The sequence below is a fragment of the Arachis hypogaea genome, chromosome 15, assembly GCF_003086295.3.
Source record: "Arachis hypogaea cultivar Tifrunner chromosome 15, arahy.Tifrunner.gnm2.J5K5, whole genome shotgun sequence".
Classification (NCBI taxonomy): Eukaryota; Viridiplantae; Streptophyta; class Magnoliopsida; order Fabales; family Fabaceae; genus Arachis; species Arachis hypogaea.
The window spans coordinates 143,404,174-143,422,616 of record NC_092050.1 but is presented as its reverse complement, the minus strand read 5'-3'; the positions used below and the strand labels follow the sequence as shown (position 1 = coordinate 143,422,616).

Here is an 18,443-nt window from a genome sequence, read left to right as displayed (position 1 = left end):
CCAGGAGACCCTTTTCGAGGGTAATGCTCTAGAGGTAGAATTGCGTGATCATGAAGTTGACGACCACTTTAGTGCATCTGGAGCTCAGAGTTGCAAAAGATGCAAGACTACAGAGTTTTAGACAGTTAAGATCATCGGTAACGTATTTTATAATTTTTCTATAATCGATTTGAGCTATGTTGTATAATTTTTTTCGTGCATAATGTCAACAACGGATGCACACATAAGGATTTATATTTGGCTTATAGATTCTGACGGCACAGTCAAGCCGGAAAGATTAAGCGTGAGGGAGGCTATGGAACGGCCTAACGGTAGAAGAATCGTGCTCATATTCAATAACGAAATGCAGTCAATTGGAGACGAGGCTGGACTATTGAGTGGGGTGCTTGGTCTACTGGGATCTAACTATGAAAAATTTTCTATTGGTAAGGAAAGTTGGCATAAGGTTACCACTAAAGACAAGGTTTATAACGAATGTGTCAAGGTAAAGATTTATATCCCCTTTGTAATAAATCTGCTTATTGTTCAATTATTGACAAATTGTATTATATGTTAACAAATTTTTTATTTTGACGAAGATAGTGAAGGCAGTATCAAGAAATATATTTTGAAAAGTATGGGAAAGTCTTGGAAGGAAACAAGGCTGAGGTTGTATAATGCCTTTTACGAGCCAACATTTACATTTGAGCAGAATATCGAGCACCGTCCGCCGAAAATTGATCGAGAGCATTGGAGAAAGCTCCTAGAATATCGTGCCAAACCTGAGACGAAGGTAATCCAGTATACCATTGGTAGACTGTGCTGTATTTTATGTAGCATTAAGTGCTTTTAAATCAATATCTAATCGTGACTTTAATTTGGCACTTATGGACCAATAGGAGAAGTGCAAGAAGAACGCGACTAATCGATCAAAACAAGTATATACCCACACTGGCGGTTCGAAAAACTTCACACGGTAGATGGAAGAAGAGGAACTCCATTTGTTATTCACTATTTGGACTATCTATATGACTTAAGTTTCCTTGATTGTGTGGAATACGGTAATGGTGTAAACATTATTGTTACAGTCTGAAGAACAAGGAAGGAGACTCGGTAGAGGAGAGTTATGGATCAAAGTGCACAAAAAAAAATGATGGCTCCTATATGAATGATGAAGCAAGGGCAATTGGTGTAATTACTACTTCTCATAAATTTTTGATAAAATTATGTTTTCAAATACGTTAATAGTTTATTTCTCTATTATATTTTGTTCTGTTTTTCTTTGCTGAATGGTTTGGACTTGGGTTGGAAATAGCAAAAAGGTATTGAAAGATGAGTATCTATTAATCCTAATTCAAAATGGACCAAAGGAAATTTTCTTTTTCCAACGCTGGTTACTTTTATTTAGTTTGCTATTTTACCTCAGTTGTTTCTAGAGAGTTTAAACTTCTATGTAATTTAGAGACAGTTAGGTTGAAATTGAAATAAATCAATTTAAGTTATTCCTTATTTCTTTTTATAGTGTTAGCAACATCCTATGTGACGTGCGTTATTTTGGTTGTTTTTACATAAATTACTTTCGAACCATATATCTTTCTCTCATATTTGACTGAGTTTTTATTGACATAGACCGATAAATGCTATGATTGTATTTGCTAATTTGTGTCTGTAGGAAAGAATTGAGGAGATTGAGCAACAGGATGAATCTTCTGGAGTGTTGTCTCAAAATGACTCCATTGCTCAGGTTTTTGGTAAAGAAAAACCGGGTAGAGTACGTGGTGTGGGTTTCGGTCCGACTCCTACCCAACTCTTTGGTTTGAATTCACATGCACCAGGCAACAGAGTCAAAGTAGAGGAGACCCAGAGGAAGTTGTTTGCACTGCAGGCAGAATTGGAAGGCGAGAAGTTGAAGAGGAAGGCGATGTAAGACAAGACAGCAGCAGATAAGAAAAAGATGCAGGCGATGGAGAGAGCTCTGATTTATCTTTTTCAAAGGCAGGGTGAGGAGCTGCCGCAAGACATTGCTGTAGGGATGAGTTCCATGGAACGAAAGAGTGAACAATAATAGTAGGATTAGAGATATTTTGGATCGAATCAAGTATTTTTCTTTTGAATTAGACTATGCAACTCTTTGCAAGAGATTTGTACTCTTCATATTTTTATGAAAATATTATTTTGGCTTGCAGATAATTTATTTATTTTTTCTATAATTTTACATTCTAAGGTCTAAAATATTAACACTTAGGATATTACAAAAATCTAAAAAGCCACAAAAGAAAAAAATAGCTCTTATATTAAAAATTATACGATTTTTTAATAAAAATTCAAATTTCCTGTTTTTTAATTATTCTTAATTTAGCGGCGATTTAGAACCGCAAGAAAAATTGCACAAAGTAACTGGAAAATTGTCAAAGATAGCGGCGGTTTGTAACCGCCGGAAAATGCTTCGGAAAAAATAGTACCGTTTTGTGGCGGCTCTAAAAGCGCAGCAAAACAAGCGACATCATGAAAAGATCAAAGAGAATAGTGGCGGTTTTGGAACCGTCGGTGAACTTGCTAGTAATTGTGTCACCCACGTTTGGCGGCAGTTTTATGAACAAACGCCGCGAAATATTAATTTGGCGGTGGTTATGCCAGCGGTTATTGAAAACCGCTGCCAAATATAATCCCCGCGCCCATAACCGTGGCGGTTGGAAGAGCCGCCGGCCTTTGATTTTGCGACGGTTTAAAACCGCCGCTAATCGTTAAAAAACGCCGCTATGCTCCGCCTCTGCTGTAGTGCCAGTCTGGCACATCTGTACAAATCGTTGTGTCATGCATCACGATACAACTGTAAAGAGATGGATGAGCCACTCATACTACTTTTTGTTTGGGCGTGGGAGCGTATGCCGTTCCTGACGCCTATTCCCAGCGATCAACTCGTCGATATTGGGATTCCACTTGCACGACGGTATTGTTTATTATTATTATTATTATTATTATTATTATTATTATTATTATTATTATTATTATTATTATTATTATTATTATTATTGGATTTGGATTCTCTAAATTTTGAATTTGACTTTAGTGAGTAAAATTTGATCTCTCACCCTTGAATGGTTTCTCTCTCATATTTTCTCTTAGTCCCACCTATGAAATAAATGGTGAGAGATCAAACTTTACTCTCTAAAGTGAAATTCAAAGTTTAGAGGATCCAAATCCATTGTTATTATTATTGTTGTTGTTGTTGTTCTTAATGCAATCATTCTAATATTGTTTAGGTGGAGTCATTGGCGTCGGCATACACGATATATACGGAAGCCTACTGTGCATTTTAGGCGAGGACTCAATGACATGGGAGTCGACGATGTAAGTTTCATCCATTTATGTTAGGCTGCTTATTTACAATAATAATTTTACTAATCGGCCTCGTGGTTACTAATTTGCAGTTTATATGGCGGCCATATATGGGAGTGGGGTTCCGACAGACCTCGCTGTAACTTTGTTTATGTACTCCACAAAGTCGCCATTAGTGTCATTCGAGTGTATAGAGTGGCACTCGACAGACCGAGTTAGACGACAATTCGGGCTGCAACAGCTTCCACCAGGCCCGGCATTCGAGATTGGTCGTGATCATTGCAAGCGGTTGACAGGTCCACAGAACCATGACTAGAGAGAGGAACATTCAGTGGGTTACCTTGTGGATATCTGGCCGCTATAACACACTGCAGTTATGGGAGGAGATTGTCGACCTTCATCCTCTCTAGGTATACTACAACTGGTACACACAGCAGTATGGGATCACTTGCGACTGTCAGATAGAGTTGCAGGTGAAGAGGCTGACGCGAATGAGCCACAGGAACAACAGGAAGAACCAGTTGGACCTCAGCAGCAAAATCTTCCTCATGAACAGCAATTCCAGGTGTCGGGCTATGACCAAGGGTTTTACGTATCGTTATGGTTTATTATCATTATAATGTTATCGTCGTTAATTATTATTAATTCTGTTGTTAATTATTATTAATTATTATTAATTATTATCTTGGCTTCGGCATATGAGCACCACTTTCAGGAAATTTCAGTGCATGCATGGCTTCGAGATCCAGAGTCCGCATAAAAGACGAAACTCCAAAGGGTGCTGACTTACAATCGCATGCACCTCATTTTGTACCACCGGATTGCTTGCCAAGTCTCCGTCATCGTTTTTGTCATTGAATTCATAGATGGCTTCAAATTCCTCTTCACTGTCCTTGTTATCTTCTTCCCAATCTATATCCCCGAGTTCATCAACGTTGACATTGTCGCCAACCGCATCCATCCCCGTATGCTGTTCAAACTCAACGTACAGCTCGATCATCGGCACGTAAAATCGGGTTTATTGATAAATACAGAATATATGTTGCATACTTGCGTCATCAGTGATGGATATTATTTGAAACTATATCATCCCACCAAATACTTGTACAGGATTCCTGTATAAAATGTTGCTCACCCTTTTCGAAATGTGACTTTGTATGTTATCACAAAGACCATTTTGCAACTCCACAAAACTCATAGTGTATGGAATTACAAACGATAAGGGACATTCACAAACAAAAGTCACTCATTCATGTGTTTTGGTATAATCTCACTGTTATAATACACTCGCAAATTTACAACACCTTCCATAACATCAACCTCACCTAACCTGATTTTTTGACACTGCTAATTGCCAAAAAATCTCACCACTTTGAACTATATACAAGAAAGAGTAAGAGGAGAAGTAAAGAAGGATGAAATCGTGCTTCGTATTTATAGATAAAGCTGTGGATTAAAATATTGTTTTGTTTACGTAGTTGCGTTTTGAGGTCTCTAAAAAAAGCTTTCTAACACTCACAAAAAACAACCTACGTTTGTGGACTTCCAAAAAAATTTGAATTTTGTCGCTCCAAAAACGCAACCTGCGTTTGACCAACACAAAAGTTAAAAAAAATTGAAAAACTCAAAATGCAGCTTGATATTAAAAACTCAACGTATGTAACGTTTTGTATATAACACCATAAGGCTCATTTTTTCTATATAGAAACAATAATAGTGTAATGCCACGAAATGGACGGATGGACAAAAATCTTACTGCTATGGTGTCAGTATAAATCGTAACCTATGTTTTATCATTTTTAATCGTTTTTTATTTTTTTCCATCAAAATAATAAAACGCAACCTCCGTTTTATTTTTTCACGTTTTATTTTTTTTAACAACAAAACGCAACCTGCGTTTTTTGGGATGTTAGATTTTTTTAAGGACGCAAAATGCAAGTTGCATTTTTAAGGTGTCAGAAACTTTTTTTAGAAAGCTTAAAATGCAGGTTGCGTTTTTAGGAGAAAAAATATTTTAATCAAGAGAGTGTTTGTGTATTTTTTAAGACGATGATAATGGTTGTCATTGGTGCCGACGATATTAAAGAAGTCATGCTTATTGTCTGTGTACTCTTGTGTATTCTTATGTACTCTGGAAACGATTTTGGAAAATTAATAATTTTTTTATTTTATTTTAGTGAAAAAACCTCCGTATATGTTATAGTTATGAATTTTTTTTACAGTACTTGTGTAAAAAAAATCGGGTTAAGTGAGGTTGAAACTATGAAAGATGTGGGAGATTATACCAAATACACACAAAGGAGGGACACGTTTCGTGCACTGTATGGCTCTCTTGACAAACACAAGCTGCGTTTTGCCGCTGCTGCAGTTTTTGTTTTTTCTGTCTCACAAAGAACGTAACTTACGTTTTTCAAGTTATTGAGTATGACAGATTCATATTTATAGATTACACGCCATACACTAATAATACTGTATATCACTATTTTTACCTTCATCGGGATTATCATGCCATTTTTTTATTGCTGCTATAGCATGAATGCACAGCATCCCTTCACGGCAGGACAGCAGTTTCACAATAACAGAATGGCATAAACATGATTAAAATATCAAAAATTAATAGAAATTCACAGCATGGCTAATATCTCGAAATTCACGTCATGGTTAATATCAGCAAATTCACGGCATATATCTCAGATTCACACCAAGTATGTCCAAATTGACAGCATGGTTAATCTCAAAAAATTCACATAAAGATTATAATAGAAATTTACAGCATGGTTAATCTCACAGAATGGTTAACATCAGCTATGATTAAAATTGAAATTCACAGCAACTATGATTCACAGCATGCTTAAACTAAGAAAATGCACAGCATGTTAAAAATGAAATTCATGAACCTGACTGACCAGTGAGTTGCCATTTGTTACACGAGCAGCTGTGTTTGATCAGATCCACATCAACTTTGGATCCCTTGTAAGTGACTTCAAACCGTTTGCGCTCGTTATCACCAATCCACTCCGCTGTCCATTTGTTGCTTGGTTTGATAAGCCTCTGTAGCCTTTTCTCTTGCACTGGCGCCAGTTTCCCTTCATGAGTCCCCAGAAGTTTCTTGTGTTGAACCATTCGCCGCATCATATAGCACCGTAATTCCTCGCACATTGTGAGTATGGGCTTGCATCTGTACTTAACCACCTTTGCATTAAATGACTCGCACATGTTGTTTATTAGGTTGTCGACCTTGGGACCATGGCAAAAGTATGCTCTAACCCAAGTAGCAGGATCAAATTTCATAAGGTAGGCCCAAGCATCCTTGTTCACTTCTTTCAGTCTCTCCATGGTTGTCTTGAATTCAGAGATGGTGGTGCATCTTGCACAGTCCCACACTATTTCTCTTATGTACAGATCCTTGAATCGGTTTATGAAATTCTTCCATATATGCATCACACAGTTTCTGACATGTGCACTAGGCATTACCTCTTTCAGTGCAGGTAGTAGTCCCTAACAACAATGAAGGCATCAAGCCATGTTTACAAAAATATATAATCCAGTAAATGACTCAGACAATAAACCAGGAATGACAAAAAGGAAACTAACCTTCTGTTGATCTGACATAAAATTCCAACCGTGGTTGCCAACATCACCAATATCCTCCTGTAATAATGTTAGGAACCACTTCCACGATTCTTTGTTTTCGGATCTTGCAACTGCGTATGCAACCACGTAGAACTGGTTGTTAGCATCCTGTGCAATAGCAGAAAGTAGTTGTCCCCCATGGTATGTTTTAAGAAATGCTCCATCTAGGTGGATCAATGGTCTGCGGACACTCTTGAATCCCCGCTTACAGGCCTCAAAATAAACATACAACTTGTCAAACATAGGGGGTGCTTAAGGCTGAGGAATCAGGTCTAGCAATGTAGAAGACCCAGGGTTACTTCTATGTATCTCTAATAAGTAATCCCTCAATTTTCCGTACTGTTCCCTTTCGTTACCCATCATCCTCTCCCTTGCCTCCTTCACAGCTCTATACACCATCTTTGGGTGTGCAGTAAGGTCAAAGTCCTCTCTTAGAAAATCAATAGCTTCATGAGTTGTCATATGCGGGTGCGTTGCCATCCTCTTTTCCACCTTTTTACTGATCCAGTGTTGATCAGTGGCGTTGCTTTCAAGGTCCCTTGCATAAGTGTGCTCGTTTCTATAAGTCTTGACTTGGAAGCATTGTAATTGCCGGTTGTATGACAAGTGGGCAATCCAACCACACTCTTTGTCCTTGCACCCAACCCTAACTCTTTCCCTATCATTCTTGATCCAAACCAATTCCCGACCTTCAGCAATGAAGGTATCCTTTACAACCTCTTTGAACCTCTCAATTGTTGCAAACCTTGTTCCAAGCTCAAATATTCCCTCTCCGAAACTATATTGGTCATTAAACTCAGGCCACTGATGTTTGTTTCCCTCATCCTCAGAAGAAACGGGTGTATGCAGCTCCTCAGATTCATACTCCCATATAATATCATCACCATCTGTGTCTATATCACTCATGTAGTCTACCAGTGCTGGCCTTGGTCCTCTGGCCCTATTGGGCTCCTTTGCAGGCCTGGATCTATTAGGCTCCCCTGCAAGCCTAGATCTATTGGGCTCCCCTGCAGGCCTAGATCCACTGGGCTATCCACCAGGCCCACCTGCCTCGGGATCATGGGCAGGCCCTTTCTTTCTTGCAGTAGACCTTGTTCTCTGAGACACGCGTTGAGCTTGCTTCTTGGGTTGCTTACTTGGCTGAGGGGTTCTCTTAGAGGAATGAGGCACTTGTTTCCTTTTCCCTCTTCCAGACACAGACCCATTGACAACATCTTCTCCACTCTCACTGTTACTTTCGTTATCAAGAGGTGGAGGTGCATACGCCTCATCCTCTGCGCTCTCGTAACTATCGTGCTCCGTCGACGACTGATCTAATTCATCCACCTCGACACGAACACCATCTTCCTCTAGCTCATCGTTTTTCTTACCAGCACAATCTACAGGCTCTGGGTCATCAATAGGATGATCAAAAAATATGTAGAACTCATCAGTATCTTTGTTTTTCATCTTTGCCTGGCGCATCTGGCTGATGCCTGCATCTCCCTTCAAAACATGCAGCCCTGACTCTATATCCTTACTCTTTGGATCATACCAGTACGCCTCCTTGTATGATTGATATCCCAATCCTTTGAACAGTGTTATCAAGTCACCAAAATTTACAAAATCCAGGTCCATTGGTGGGAACCTCTCAACCTTACCATCCAGGTAAACTAATTCACCAGTCGGGGCCCTTTGAAAGTAGCCCCCGTGATGAAAAACAGGATCCACGAATATATCTACCATCTGCAGCATTGTTTGACTCAACGATTAGCACTAAGCATCAGCAAATACACAACTACCTTTCACCTAAATCCCACACAACTCATGTCCCTCCCAACACTACATTACACCTAAACCCCAACCCACGACATGCATAGCAGATAATGTTCGAAAGTAACAATCCCATTCAGTGTCATAATAAGGGTACTTATCGGTACAGATGACAACCAAAACTCCACCAACGAAGCTTCACCGGTGCAACGTTAGACGAAAACGACGAAGAAAAGAAGATCAATCGTATTTTTTGGAGGGAAAAGATCATACATATGTGCGCTAGGGCTTCTTTGAAATTGTGTTGAAACTCAATGTTCTCAAAACGTTGCCGTTTAACCTCATAAGGACCTATTTGTCCAAGCCTTTTTCCATAATGGCCACACCAAACTTTCTCAACGGTACCGTGTTGACACATAGGCCCAACACACGCCAACTCAGCGACACATCACCCCTCTCCGTTACATTTGGGTGAGCATTTTGTATGGAAGGATCGATCCGTCACACATTTTGAATAGTAAAGGACATTTTTATATTTTTAGATCGTGAAGAACGAATGTGTCCACAATTTAAAAGGTCAGGGACTAATTTGTTATTTTTTCATAAATTAATTTCTGACACCATAACAGTAAATTATCACATATCTATTTTATGGTGTTACACCTTATTTTTTTCATATGGAAAGAAATGAGCCACGTTTGAGATAGGGTAAAGTGAGAAAATATGACCAAAAAAATCCTTCCATGGAAGAGCTTTTCTCCTTGTTCCCTGTCCTGTATTTTCTATTCCCCACTGATAGATGTAGGGATGGCAAAATTCCCCGAGACGCGGGGATCTCTGCGGGGACTGCCTCGAATGGGGATCCGATTCTGGGGAATTTTTCCCGCGGGGATGGGGATGGGGGACAAAATTCCCCCGAAGCAGGCGTGGGGACTCGAGCGGGGATCCCTGCCCCGTCCCCGCTATTCCCCGAAATTTATGAATTCCTTGAATTATCCTTAATAGTTTATTTCTCATATATGTTTTTTAGTCATTTCTCACACACACATATATATAGAAACCCAAAACTCATAATCTTTATTTGCATAACCTCTCTTCAATTCAGAGATCCCTAAGGCTGTCCATACTCCATCCAACCTCTCTGCAGCCACCCCCTCGTCACCCTTCTCACCGCATCGTCACACCTCACTGTGCCATCACCCTTACCGCGTCGTAATTTCTATTTGCGGCGTTCCTTTTCGTAACTCGTCGTGTTCATTCTCCTCTCTGTTGTCGCATCTCCCACCTCATCCACTGCTTTTTTTTTTCTTTGGCTCGTCGTTGCGTCTCCCCTTTGCATTATTTCGAAAGAAGTCACTATCGTGTTATTTAGACATTTTGTATAAAATCTTGCAGTTTTTATATAAGATAGATACTTGTAACTCTATTCATATGGAAATTAATAATTAGTTAGAACTATTATGTAGATGGGGAATGGGGTCCCCGCGGGGAATAGGGCTCCGTGGGGAATGGGAATGGGGAGCAATTTTCCTCCACGGCGGGAAATGGGGCGGGGATGGGGAATAAATCTGAGGGCGGGGATGGGGAGCAGGGAGGCATCCCCCGCCCTCGCCCTGCCCCATTGACATCCCTAGATAGATGTGACCTATGATGTGGTAAGGTTGGATTTTCAAGGTTCTGGAGAGTTATTGTTTCTTTTGACTCTTTACGTGATTGAACAATGTGTATAATCTAACAACTGATGGCTATATAAAAAATAATTTTATATAAATATGAATATTTATATGTTGAATTATTTGAACAATTTTATTTATATGCATATACGTATGTTTTTATCAAAATTAATAATTTTTTTAATTTTGATTTTATTAAAAAAATTCAGCAAATTTTTCAACTCTTTTTTTAAAAGTCGTTTTAGTGGATGTTCATTTTCAACTGATGGAGGTCTGAGTAAACTGTTAAATCAATAGTGTTGGAAGCCGATGAGTGAGATTAAGGGGTGTCCACTATCATAACTTCCCACATGACAATATTCATATTTAGAAAGAAGGTTAATTATAAAAAACGTCTCCCAATTATTTAAATAGTGATAAAAATATATTTGAATTTTATTATCGATAAAAATATTTTTAAATAATTAAAAATATAATAAAAATATCTAATAATAAATATATATTTTTAAAAAATATTTTAGAAATTAAATTTTGATATAATATTTTACAAATATAATTAAAAAAATAAAATATTATTATTCTTAAAATTTAATAATTTTTTAAATATATATTGTTTTATAATTTTTTAAAAGTATTATTAGTTATTAATAAAATAATTAAAAATATATATATTTAACGAAAAATTATCAAATTTTAAAAATAATAATATTTAATTTTTATAATTATTTTTATAAAAAATTGTATCAAAATTCAATCTCTAATGTATTTTTTGAAAAATACATATTTAATGTTAGATAATTTTAAAAAAAAATTAACATTAAATATGTATTTCTCAAAAAATATATTAAAAATTATAAAATATATATATATATATATATATATATATTTAACAAAAAATTATCAAATTTTAAATATAATAATATTTTATTTTTATAATCTCTAGAATTTGAACCTGAGACCTTTAAAGTAGGAAGAAGAAAATATACTATGTGAGCTAAAGTTCGTTAACACAATAATTATGGATTGTTTAAGAATTTTTCTTGAGAGAAAAAAAATCGAATGATTGACACTTGGATAAAAAAGAATGAATCGTTCTCCCCAACCACACTTCTCACTTCTCAAATAAAGCTTTTCAGGAAAGACTGATGAGAAGCTTGGGCTTAGCTTACTGTCAATATCATGAACTATTTGGGCTCCTCCATCTTTTATTGTCAAAATTCTAGGATCACAATACCAGCAGAAAGAAAAAGGAGAAAATCCAAGGATCAAAATTTCGAGCATTCAAGTCCAAAAGAAATGAAAAAAAAACTGAAGCATTTGTTCTTTAAAAAACAAAATCTAATTATACAATCTCAAAACATGCAACAACCAACCACGAGTTAAGCCTTAAAGCTTAAATAGTCTTGTCAAGCCTTAGTTAAGTGGTAATAATCTTTGTTTTGCAATAGGTATAATTCGAAACTTGACAATAATGGTGTGTTATGTATGTAAGTAATGTAATGTTATAATGCTTAATATTAGAGGTTCTCAATCTATTTTTTTTATCACAAAAAAAAAAGAGCAATTTACATTATTAAATTGTTACATTCTCAATATTACGCAAATGTATTGTTTCCAAATCCAATACGCAAATATATTGATTCACAATTCTATATAAACCGCTACAACCAGTCGCGATTTACGTGTGTGTGTGAGTGTAAACCACTGCAGGCAGCAGCGATTTACGTGTGTGAGTGAAACCGCTATAAGCTATAGCGGTTTACATGTAGTGTGTCTATTTCAAACAAAAAATGGACAATTAGATGATAAAATTTAAAATTTTTCGGTCAACAATTAGATGATAAAATAATATATAGATACAATGACGGAACTAGGCAAAATATTAAAGAATAACTAAAAATTAATTTTATAATAAATAAAATAAAAATAAAAATTTAAAAAAATAAAAATAAAATTTATATATAATTTATATGAAAAAAATTAAAATTTAAAGGGATTATTGTCCCCTTTAGATGAAAAAGAAATCAAAATAAAACAAAAAAATTTTTAACAAAAAATGTTAACTGAAAAAGTTAAAATTAATTTTCAATACATATATATAGTTTCGTCTCCTTATATTGTAATTAAAATATAAATGTTATGCCAAATAATTTCATTGAAAATTAAATAAACAAAAGTCACATGTATATCTTTTTCAAAAAATAATGTAAATTGTACTATTTTCTAAGAATTAATAGAGGTCATATATAGTTCAGTTAGAGAGTAAATTACACCAAAAACAAGAACAAAAAATATTGTTTTAATATATTATGTGTATAATACACCTATATATCTCTCTATTTTTATGTACTCACGTATCTTTTTATTTTGTATATGTTTGATTAAAAATATTATTTATATACTAAAATAAATTACTAAAATTAATTATTATATATTTATATTTTAACTTATTTTTATAATCGTGGATTTTAATATAGGTTTATGTATTATGGTCGATTTTATGTACTCGCTGCAACATCTTTTTAATTAGACTTTTCTTGTTAAATATCAGAATTTTTTGTTTGTCTGCTTTTTTTTTAAGACAAACATAACTTCTATGTTTTAACTCTTGTTCACTGGAAATAACTAAGTGTAGTTTTTAGGTTCTGTTCAATTATTAAATTGAAAAATAATTAAAAAATATTATTTTTTTGCTAATTTTGCCATTCGATTTTATTTGTAATAAAAAAATCAAGAATAATTATCAGTTTTTATAAGTTTTGATTTTTTTAATCAATTTTTCATTTATTTTGTTTGTTCATAGTAATATGTTTTTTTAGAATTTTTTTTTAATATTCTCTAATGCATATTGTTATATTTTTGTAACGGAATTTTTAGTACTCATTATTCATATAAAATTTTTAATTATTTTTATTAATACATATTCTTTTGTATGGAACTTAGTTTTGTATGGAACTTAGTTAATTTTTATTTAATTTTGTATAATTTGACTATATAGGCAGCACACTACACGTAAACCGCTATAGCCTATAGCGGTTTACACTCACACACGCACACACGTAAACCGCTGCTGGCAGCAGCGGTTTTGAAGGTTGTGGTAGGCTTAGAGAATGGGGGGTTGAATCTATGTCTTCCTTTTAATTGTTGTTGTTACCCTTTTAAAACAGATTTGCAATTCTGATCCTGTTTTAACTTAGCAGCGGAAATTTATGAGACAATTTATTTTTGTCTCATGAATATCATAAAACAGAACACAGCAGAGAAGAGAAAAGCTAACACCAGCATGTATCCTGGTTCGGTTGCCTTGTCTATGCAACCTACATCCAGTCTCCTCCACAACTATGGAAGAATTTCACTATAGTTAACAGTATTACATACACCAATAACACAGGATTGACCCAATCCTTTCACACTCAAGTTCTAACCTAACTTGACATTGGCTATGCTAATACCTAACTATTCACTCTTAGTGCTAACCCAACTAAGAAAGGGATACCTCACAGGTACAAGATACAAGACATAAACACACCTAAAGAAATCTGAAAATAACTCTAGGCTTTTCTCTCAAGTGTTTCACTCAGCCTTTTTCCACTCATGGCTTTTACTTGAGCTTTCTCACAATATGCCTTTTCTCTCAAGAAATTATAGAAAGATAAACATTGAAAAGTAAATTACAATCTGTAAAACATGAAGGAGATTGACTTCATCAACAGCCTCTTTGCTATGCGAAAAACCAGATTAGCAAGCCTCTGATTCAGTTCTTCATACTGGCAGAATGCACCTTTGATTAGGTTACACTGTCCAGTTAGTTGAACTTCTTCAAAGAACTCTCTCAGAACAAAACCTCTATTCACTGGTTTTCTCTCCTCGCTTTTTTGAATGAACAGCAAGCTTCTTTTATCTCCTTGCATGTGGCTTGGTTCTTCCTCCAAGGTCAACACCTTGAGCCTTGAGCTTCACTAACTCACAGATTCACTTTTTCACCTTAATCCTCAGAGAAGAAACTTTTCCTCTGACTTCCCCAACTTGACCGAAAGCCATGTAGGAGTAACCGAGATTGTCTTCCAATGGTCAACCAAATCTAAACCATAGAGATGCAACTTGGTCCCCAAGAATCTCTTGTGACCGTGGATTTGTAGCAGTGAAGAACAGAGATCAACTTTCCCTTGAATGCCATTTTCGGATAGTGCAGAGAGTTGGGAAGAAGGGATGAAGATCTGATGCATGCAAGATGAGATGGATTACCTTTAACCTAAGCTTGATTTGGATTAGATTTTCTGCTTTAGCTTCTGTGCTTCAAGCTTCGTTTTTCTCTTTCTTGCTTCTTTGGTTACTGGCTTATGGAGGAAGCTTTTCTTCTCTTTCTCTTTCTTACTTTCTCTGAAGTCTTGATGTGACTTGATTAGAGAGGAGAGGAACGGTGCTTTGGTTGGAGTAAGATGGAGGAAATTGAAATCAATTTCGGGCTTGGATCGGGTTTGGATTGTATTTCCATAAAGCAACCCGGTTGGCCCATCAGATTTTTTGGCTTTGTTTCTTTTGGGCTGAGCTTGATTTATTTACCCATCAGCCTTGCTAAATTTTATTATACCATTTGGGCTGCTTAAAAATGAATTTGGCCTGCAACACAAAATAAATAATTAGTAACATATACTTATTAACACTTAACTCTAATTATTTATTTTGCCCAAAAATAATGTTTGTCATCACTAATTAATTTAGTTAATTTCTTAACTCAACAATCTCCCCCTTGATAACAAACATGATTTAAGCAACAATCAAAAGGAAATGAGTTTGAGTAAGGTTTTAGAGACTCCCTTTGAATGATGTTGTTTGCTAATGTGTTGCTCCCCCTTTCCTTTTTAACAGTAGCTCCCCCTTTCCTTTTCAACAGTAGCTCCCCCTGAATCTATGCTCTTTCCTTTTTGTTCCTGTTTACATTAAGCTTAAAAGGAGCTATTCAAGATGTAACTTGACTAAGGAATTCTATATAACCAGCAACACATATTCAGCCCAGTATTTCTTATCATGACAACAGCCAAAGCATATTGTAAAACAAAAACAATTTGCAAAAACAAATTTCAGTTCTAATCAGAAACAAAGTTAAGAAAAGAATTATCAGCATCAATCAACTGACTAATCAGAAAAATCAGCAGCATCATTCAACTGAATCAATTAAACTGAATCAACTTTTAATAGCTATTACTCCCCCTTTTGTCATCAAGGGCGGATAACAAGCAAGATCAACAAAAACAGCACTATAAACCCTGCAAGAAAGGTTAGTGCACAGCCAAAATAACTAAATAACCAAAAGTGCATCAGCGTTCAAAGTTATTACAGTTATCCAAGACAACAAAAGTATACCAAACAGTAGCAAAATAAAACAGAGTTTATGAGACAAAAAATGAGCAGCATCAGCAGATTTTATGAGACAAATCCTAGGCATCAGAACCATTTCCTTCTGAAGCAGCTTCCTCTTCAACATCAGTGGCAATGTCTTCATCATTGTGAAGGTTGTCAATGAAAGTCATCAGTACAGCCACCCTATCCCTTGATTTCTTCAGAAAGTTCTCATGCTTGCTAGCCAGCTTCCTTTTCTCTTTGCTCAATTCAATCAAGTGATTCGATTGGGAGACAAACTCTTGAGCAACATCCCTGACCACATTCAGCAGAGTGGATTTCTTCCCAGTGGAGATGGAAGTACCCTCAGTGGAAGGAGCAGTAGAATCATCTGGAATGAACTCTTCATCATCATCATCTAGAACCACTCTCTCAGATCGAGTTGGTCCTTTTTGCTGTTTCACTGAACCACCTCCCTTTAGATATGAATGTCTATTTTCATATTTCTCATTGGTCAAGTCAACACCAAAATACTCAAAAATGCAAGTTAGAAACATGTCATAAGGAAGAGCTTTGTCCTTTTCACTTCTAACAGAGTCAAACATGTATCTAACCATCAAATATGCAAATGAAATTTCAGTTTTGGTGAGAAGGGCATATAAAACAAGAGAATCAGTGTAGGAAACCCTTTGATATGAGCCGCTTTGAGGCAGAATAATATGATTGACTATTCGGTGCAGTTGAGCACGCTCATATCCTAGGGCTTTGTGAGTGGGTGTAATGCCATCTATTAAAGAGATATGTTCACAAATACTAGCCAGGGCATCATTGTAAGAAACACCAACTCCTTCATCCCACTTAACTGACGTGTAAGCACAGGGCCCAACATCAGTATACTTCAAAGCATCACTGATGGTCTCATTGTTTAAAACGATATCTCGGCCCTTGACATACGAATGAGCAGTGCCTTCATGATAAGTTATGTTTGCATAAAACTCTTTGACCAACAAGGGATAAACAGGTTTTTTGATGTCAAAAAGGTGATTCCAGTCCAGAAAAATCAAGTTATCAACAAAAGGAAAACCTTTTCTTTTCAAAGATGGCAAATCAGCGAGAAAAGAGGGACATAGGGTACGATACTGGATAACCTTCTCATAAAAATCATTGTTCATGGCAGACTTGAATCTATAAGGGTTATAGTTCGAATGAGAAGTCAAAAAGTGAGCTTTGTGATCAAAAGATCCAATGTCTGGTTCTTTAACATTTTGGAGAGGGACTCGAGTGTTACCTCGTTGAGAGCACATTGGAACCGACCTGAATTTTGGTTGTGTTGGTTCGGGTATGGGTTCCTCAGTCGCCTGATGTTTGCCTTTGGAGGAGCCAGGCTTTGCTGAACTTGGTTTTGAGGAGCCAGGCTTGGAAGGTGTGGCCTTTGGTGGTGGCGTCGGCTTGACAGAGACAGGAAACCTTGGAGTGTTTTTGGTCCGAGCCATGGGGTCACAGCGATGAGGAGAGGTAGGAGGAGAAGGAGAAGGGGTAAAGGTGCGGTCTTGAGAGCGAGTGGAAGGCTTTGTGGGTAGCTTGAAAACCTTTTCATGAGGAGCCCTTTTTGCAATGGTTTTCTTCCTCATTTGGTTAGTTTCAATCTTTTGAGGGAAGAGATGCAGTAAAGTGAGTGGGAAGAAACCGAAGAGTGTGTGGAGAAGTTATGAAGGGAAGAGAGGGAGTGTTGGTAACCGTACCCAAAAAGTGGATTTCCAAAACCATGCAACTGCATCACCATTTGAAAAGACTTGAAAAGACATGACTTCATTCAAGAAAGATTTTATTTGATTATTTTAAAAATAAAAGGGAAGTTAATTTTAAAATTTGAGAAAAACAACAAAATTAACCTGAAACACCTTTTTGGGCCAAAATTAAATCCTCTTGAAAACCTTTTGGGCCACAAAACATTTATTGAAAACCTTTCATGAAACACACACAAGTCATCAAAAATTAATAAACAAGATTGTAACATTCATATTTGGGCCTTGAGGTGATATGAAATTAATGAAACACATTTGGACCACTCTTGATCTGAATATTGAGGTTAGCCCAGATTGAGATTCATTTGAAATAAGCCCAGAACACGTTGACTTGGTGGAAACGTTCATCACCTGCTCAGAATTGTCTCATGCCTGTTTATGAGACAAAAAGCTCCAGCAAATACATCAGCATTTTTCAAACAATGAATCATAACTCAAAATTCCTAGACAAGTCCTAAGCATGCAGAATCTATCCTCAGCTAATGGTTTTGTAAAAATATCTGCTAATTGCTCCTCTGATTTGACAAATTGAATACTAATATCCCCTTTTTGGACATGCTCTCTTATTGAGTGAAATTTCACTTCAATATGTTTAGTCCTAGAGTGCAAAACTGGATTTTTAGAAATATTAATGGCACTCATATTATCACACAGCAGGAGAATATTTTCAGCATTTAATTTGTAATCAGCAAGCTGCATTTTTAACCATAAAAGCTGAGAACAACAAGAAGAAGCAGCTATATACTCAGCCTCTGCAGTGGAAAGGGCCACCATTGGTTGCTTCTTACTTGACCATACATTTAAGGACTTCCCAAGGAAGCAACATAAACCAGAAGTGCTCCTTCTATCAACTCTATCACCAGCAAAATCTGCATCACAATAACCAACTGCAGAAAAATCATCAATCTTAGGATACCAAAGA

General features: G+C 36.3%; 3 protein-coding genes across 3 annotated transcripts; 1 reads left to right on the top strand and 2 right to left on the bottom strand.

Annotated features, from left to right (window-relative positions):
* Positions 1 to 202: 202 nt before the first annotated feature.
* LOC112749131 (uncharacterized) lies at positions 203 to 2,438 on the top strand. Its single transcript, XM_025797399.1, has 6 exons — positions 203 to 484; positions 692 to 772; positions 879 to 955; positions 1,068 to 1,170; positions 1,652 to 1,902; positions 2,339 to 2,438. Exons 1-6 carry the CDS (start codon positions 203 to 205, stop codon positions 2,436 to 2,438), a joined length of 894 nt encoding a protein of 297 aa, XP_025653184.1.
* A 2,409-nt stretch (positions 2,439 to 4,847) lies between these two features.
* LOC112749130 (uncharacterized) lies at positions 4,848 to 7,194 on the bottom strand. The gene is made up of 5 exons (XM_025797398.1): positions 6,913 to 7,194; positions 6,225 to 6,816; positions 5,808 to 5,867; positions 5,604 to 5,698; positions 4,848 to 4,901 (listed from the first exon to the last, which is right to left on the bottom strand). The coding sequence occupies exons 1-5, from the start codon at positions 7,192 to 7,194 to the stop codon at positions 4,848 to 4,850; spliced, it is 1,083 nt and encodes a 360-aa protein (XP_025653183.1).
* A 9-nt stretch (positions 7,195 to 7,203) lies between these two features.
* Positions 7,204 to 7,857, bottom strand: LOC140179383 (uncharacterized). Its single transcript, XM_072218246.1, has one exon. The coding sequence runs from the start codon at positions 7,855 to 7,857 to the stop codon at positions 7,204 to 7,206; it is 654 nt and encodes a 217-aa protein (XP_072074347.1).
* Positions 7,858 to 18,443: the final 10,586 nt, after the last annotated feature.

Excerpts from the sequence above, each read along its gene's own strand:
- LOC112749131 (XM_025797399.1), top strand. The coding sequence starts at position 203 with ATGTCAACAACGGATGCACACATAAGGATTTATATTTGGCTTATAGAT. Across the intron at positions 773-878 it reads GTGCCAAACCTGAGACGAAG|GAGAAGTGCAAGAAGAACGC; the intron begins GTAATCCAGTAT and ends ATGGACCAATAG. Across the intron at positions 1,903-2,338 it reads AAGTTGAAGAGGAAGGCGAT|CGGCGATTTAGAACCGCAAG; the intron begins GTAAGACAAGAC and ends TTCTTAATTTAG.
- LOC112749130 (XM_025797398.1), bottom strand. The coding sequence starts at position 7,194 with ATGTTTGACAAGTTGTATGTTTATTTTGAGGCCTGTAAGCGGGGATTC. Across the intron at positions 6,817-6,912 it reads TTATGTCAGATCAACAGAAG|GGACTACTACCTGCACTGAA; the intron begins GTTAGTTTCCTT and ends CATTGTTGTTAG. Across the intron at positions 5,699-5,807 it reads GCATGATAATCCCGATGAAG|AAAAAACAAAAACTGCAGCA; the intron begins GTAAAAATAGTG and ends TTTGTGAGACAG.
- LOC140179383 (XM_072218246.1), bottom strand. The coding sequence starts at position 7,857 with ATGAGTGATATAGACACAGATGGTGATGATATTATATGGGAGTATGAA.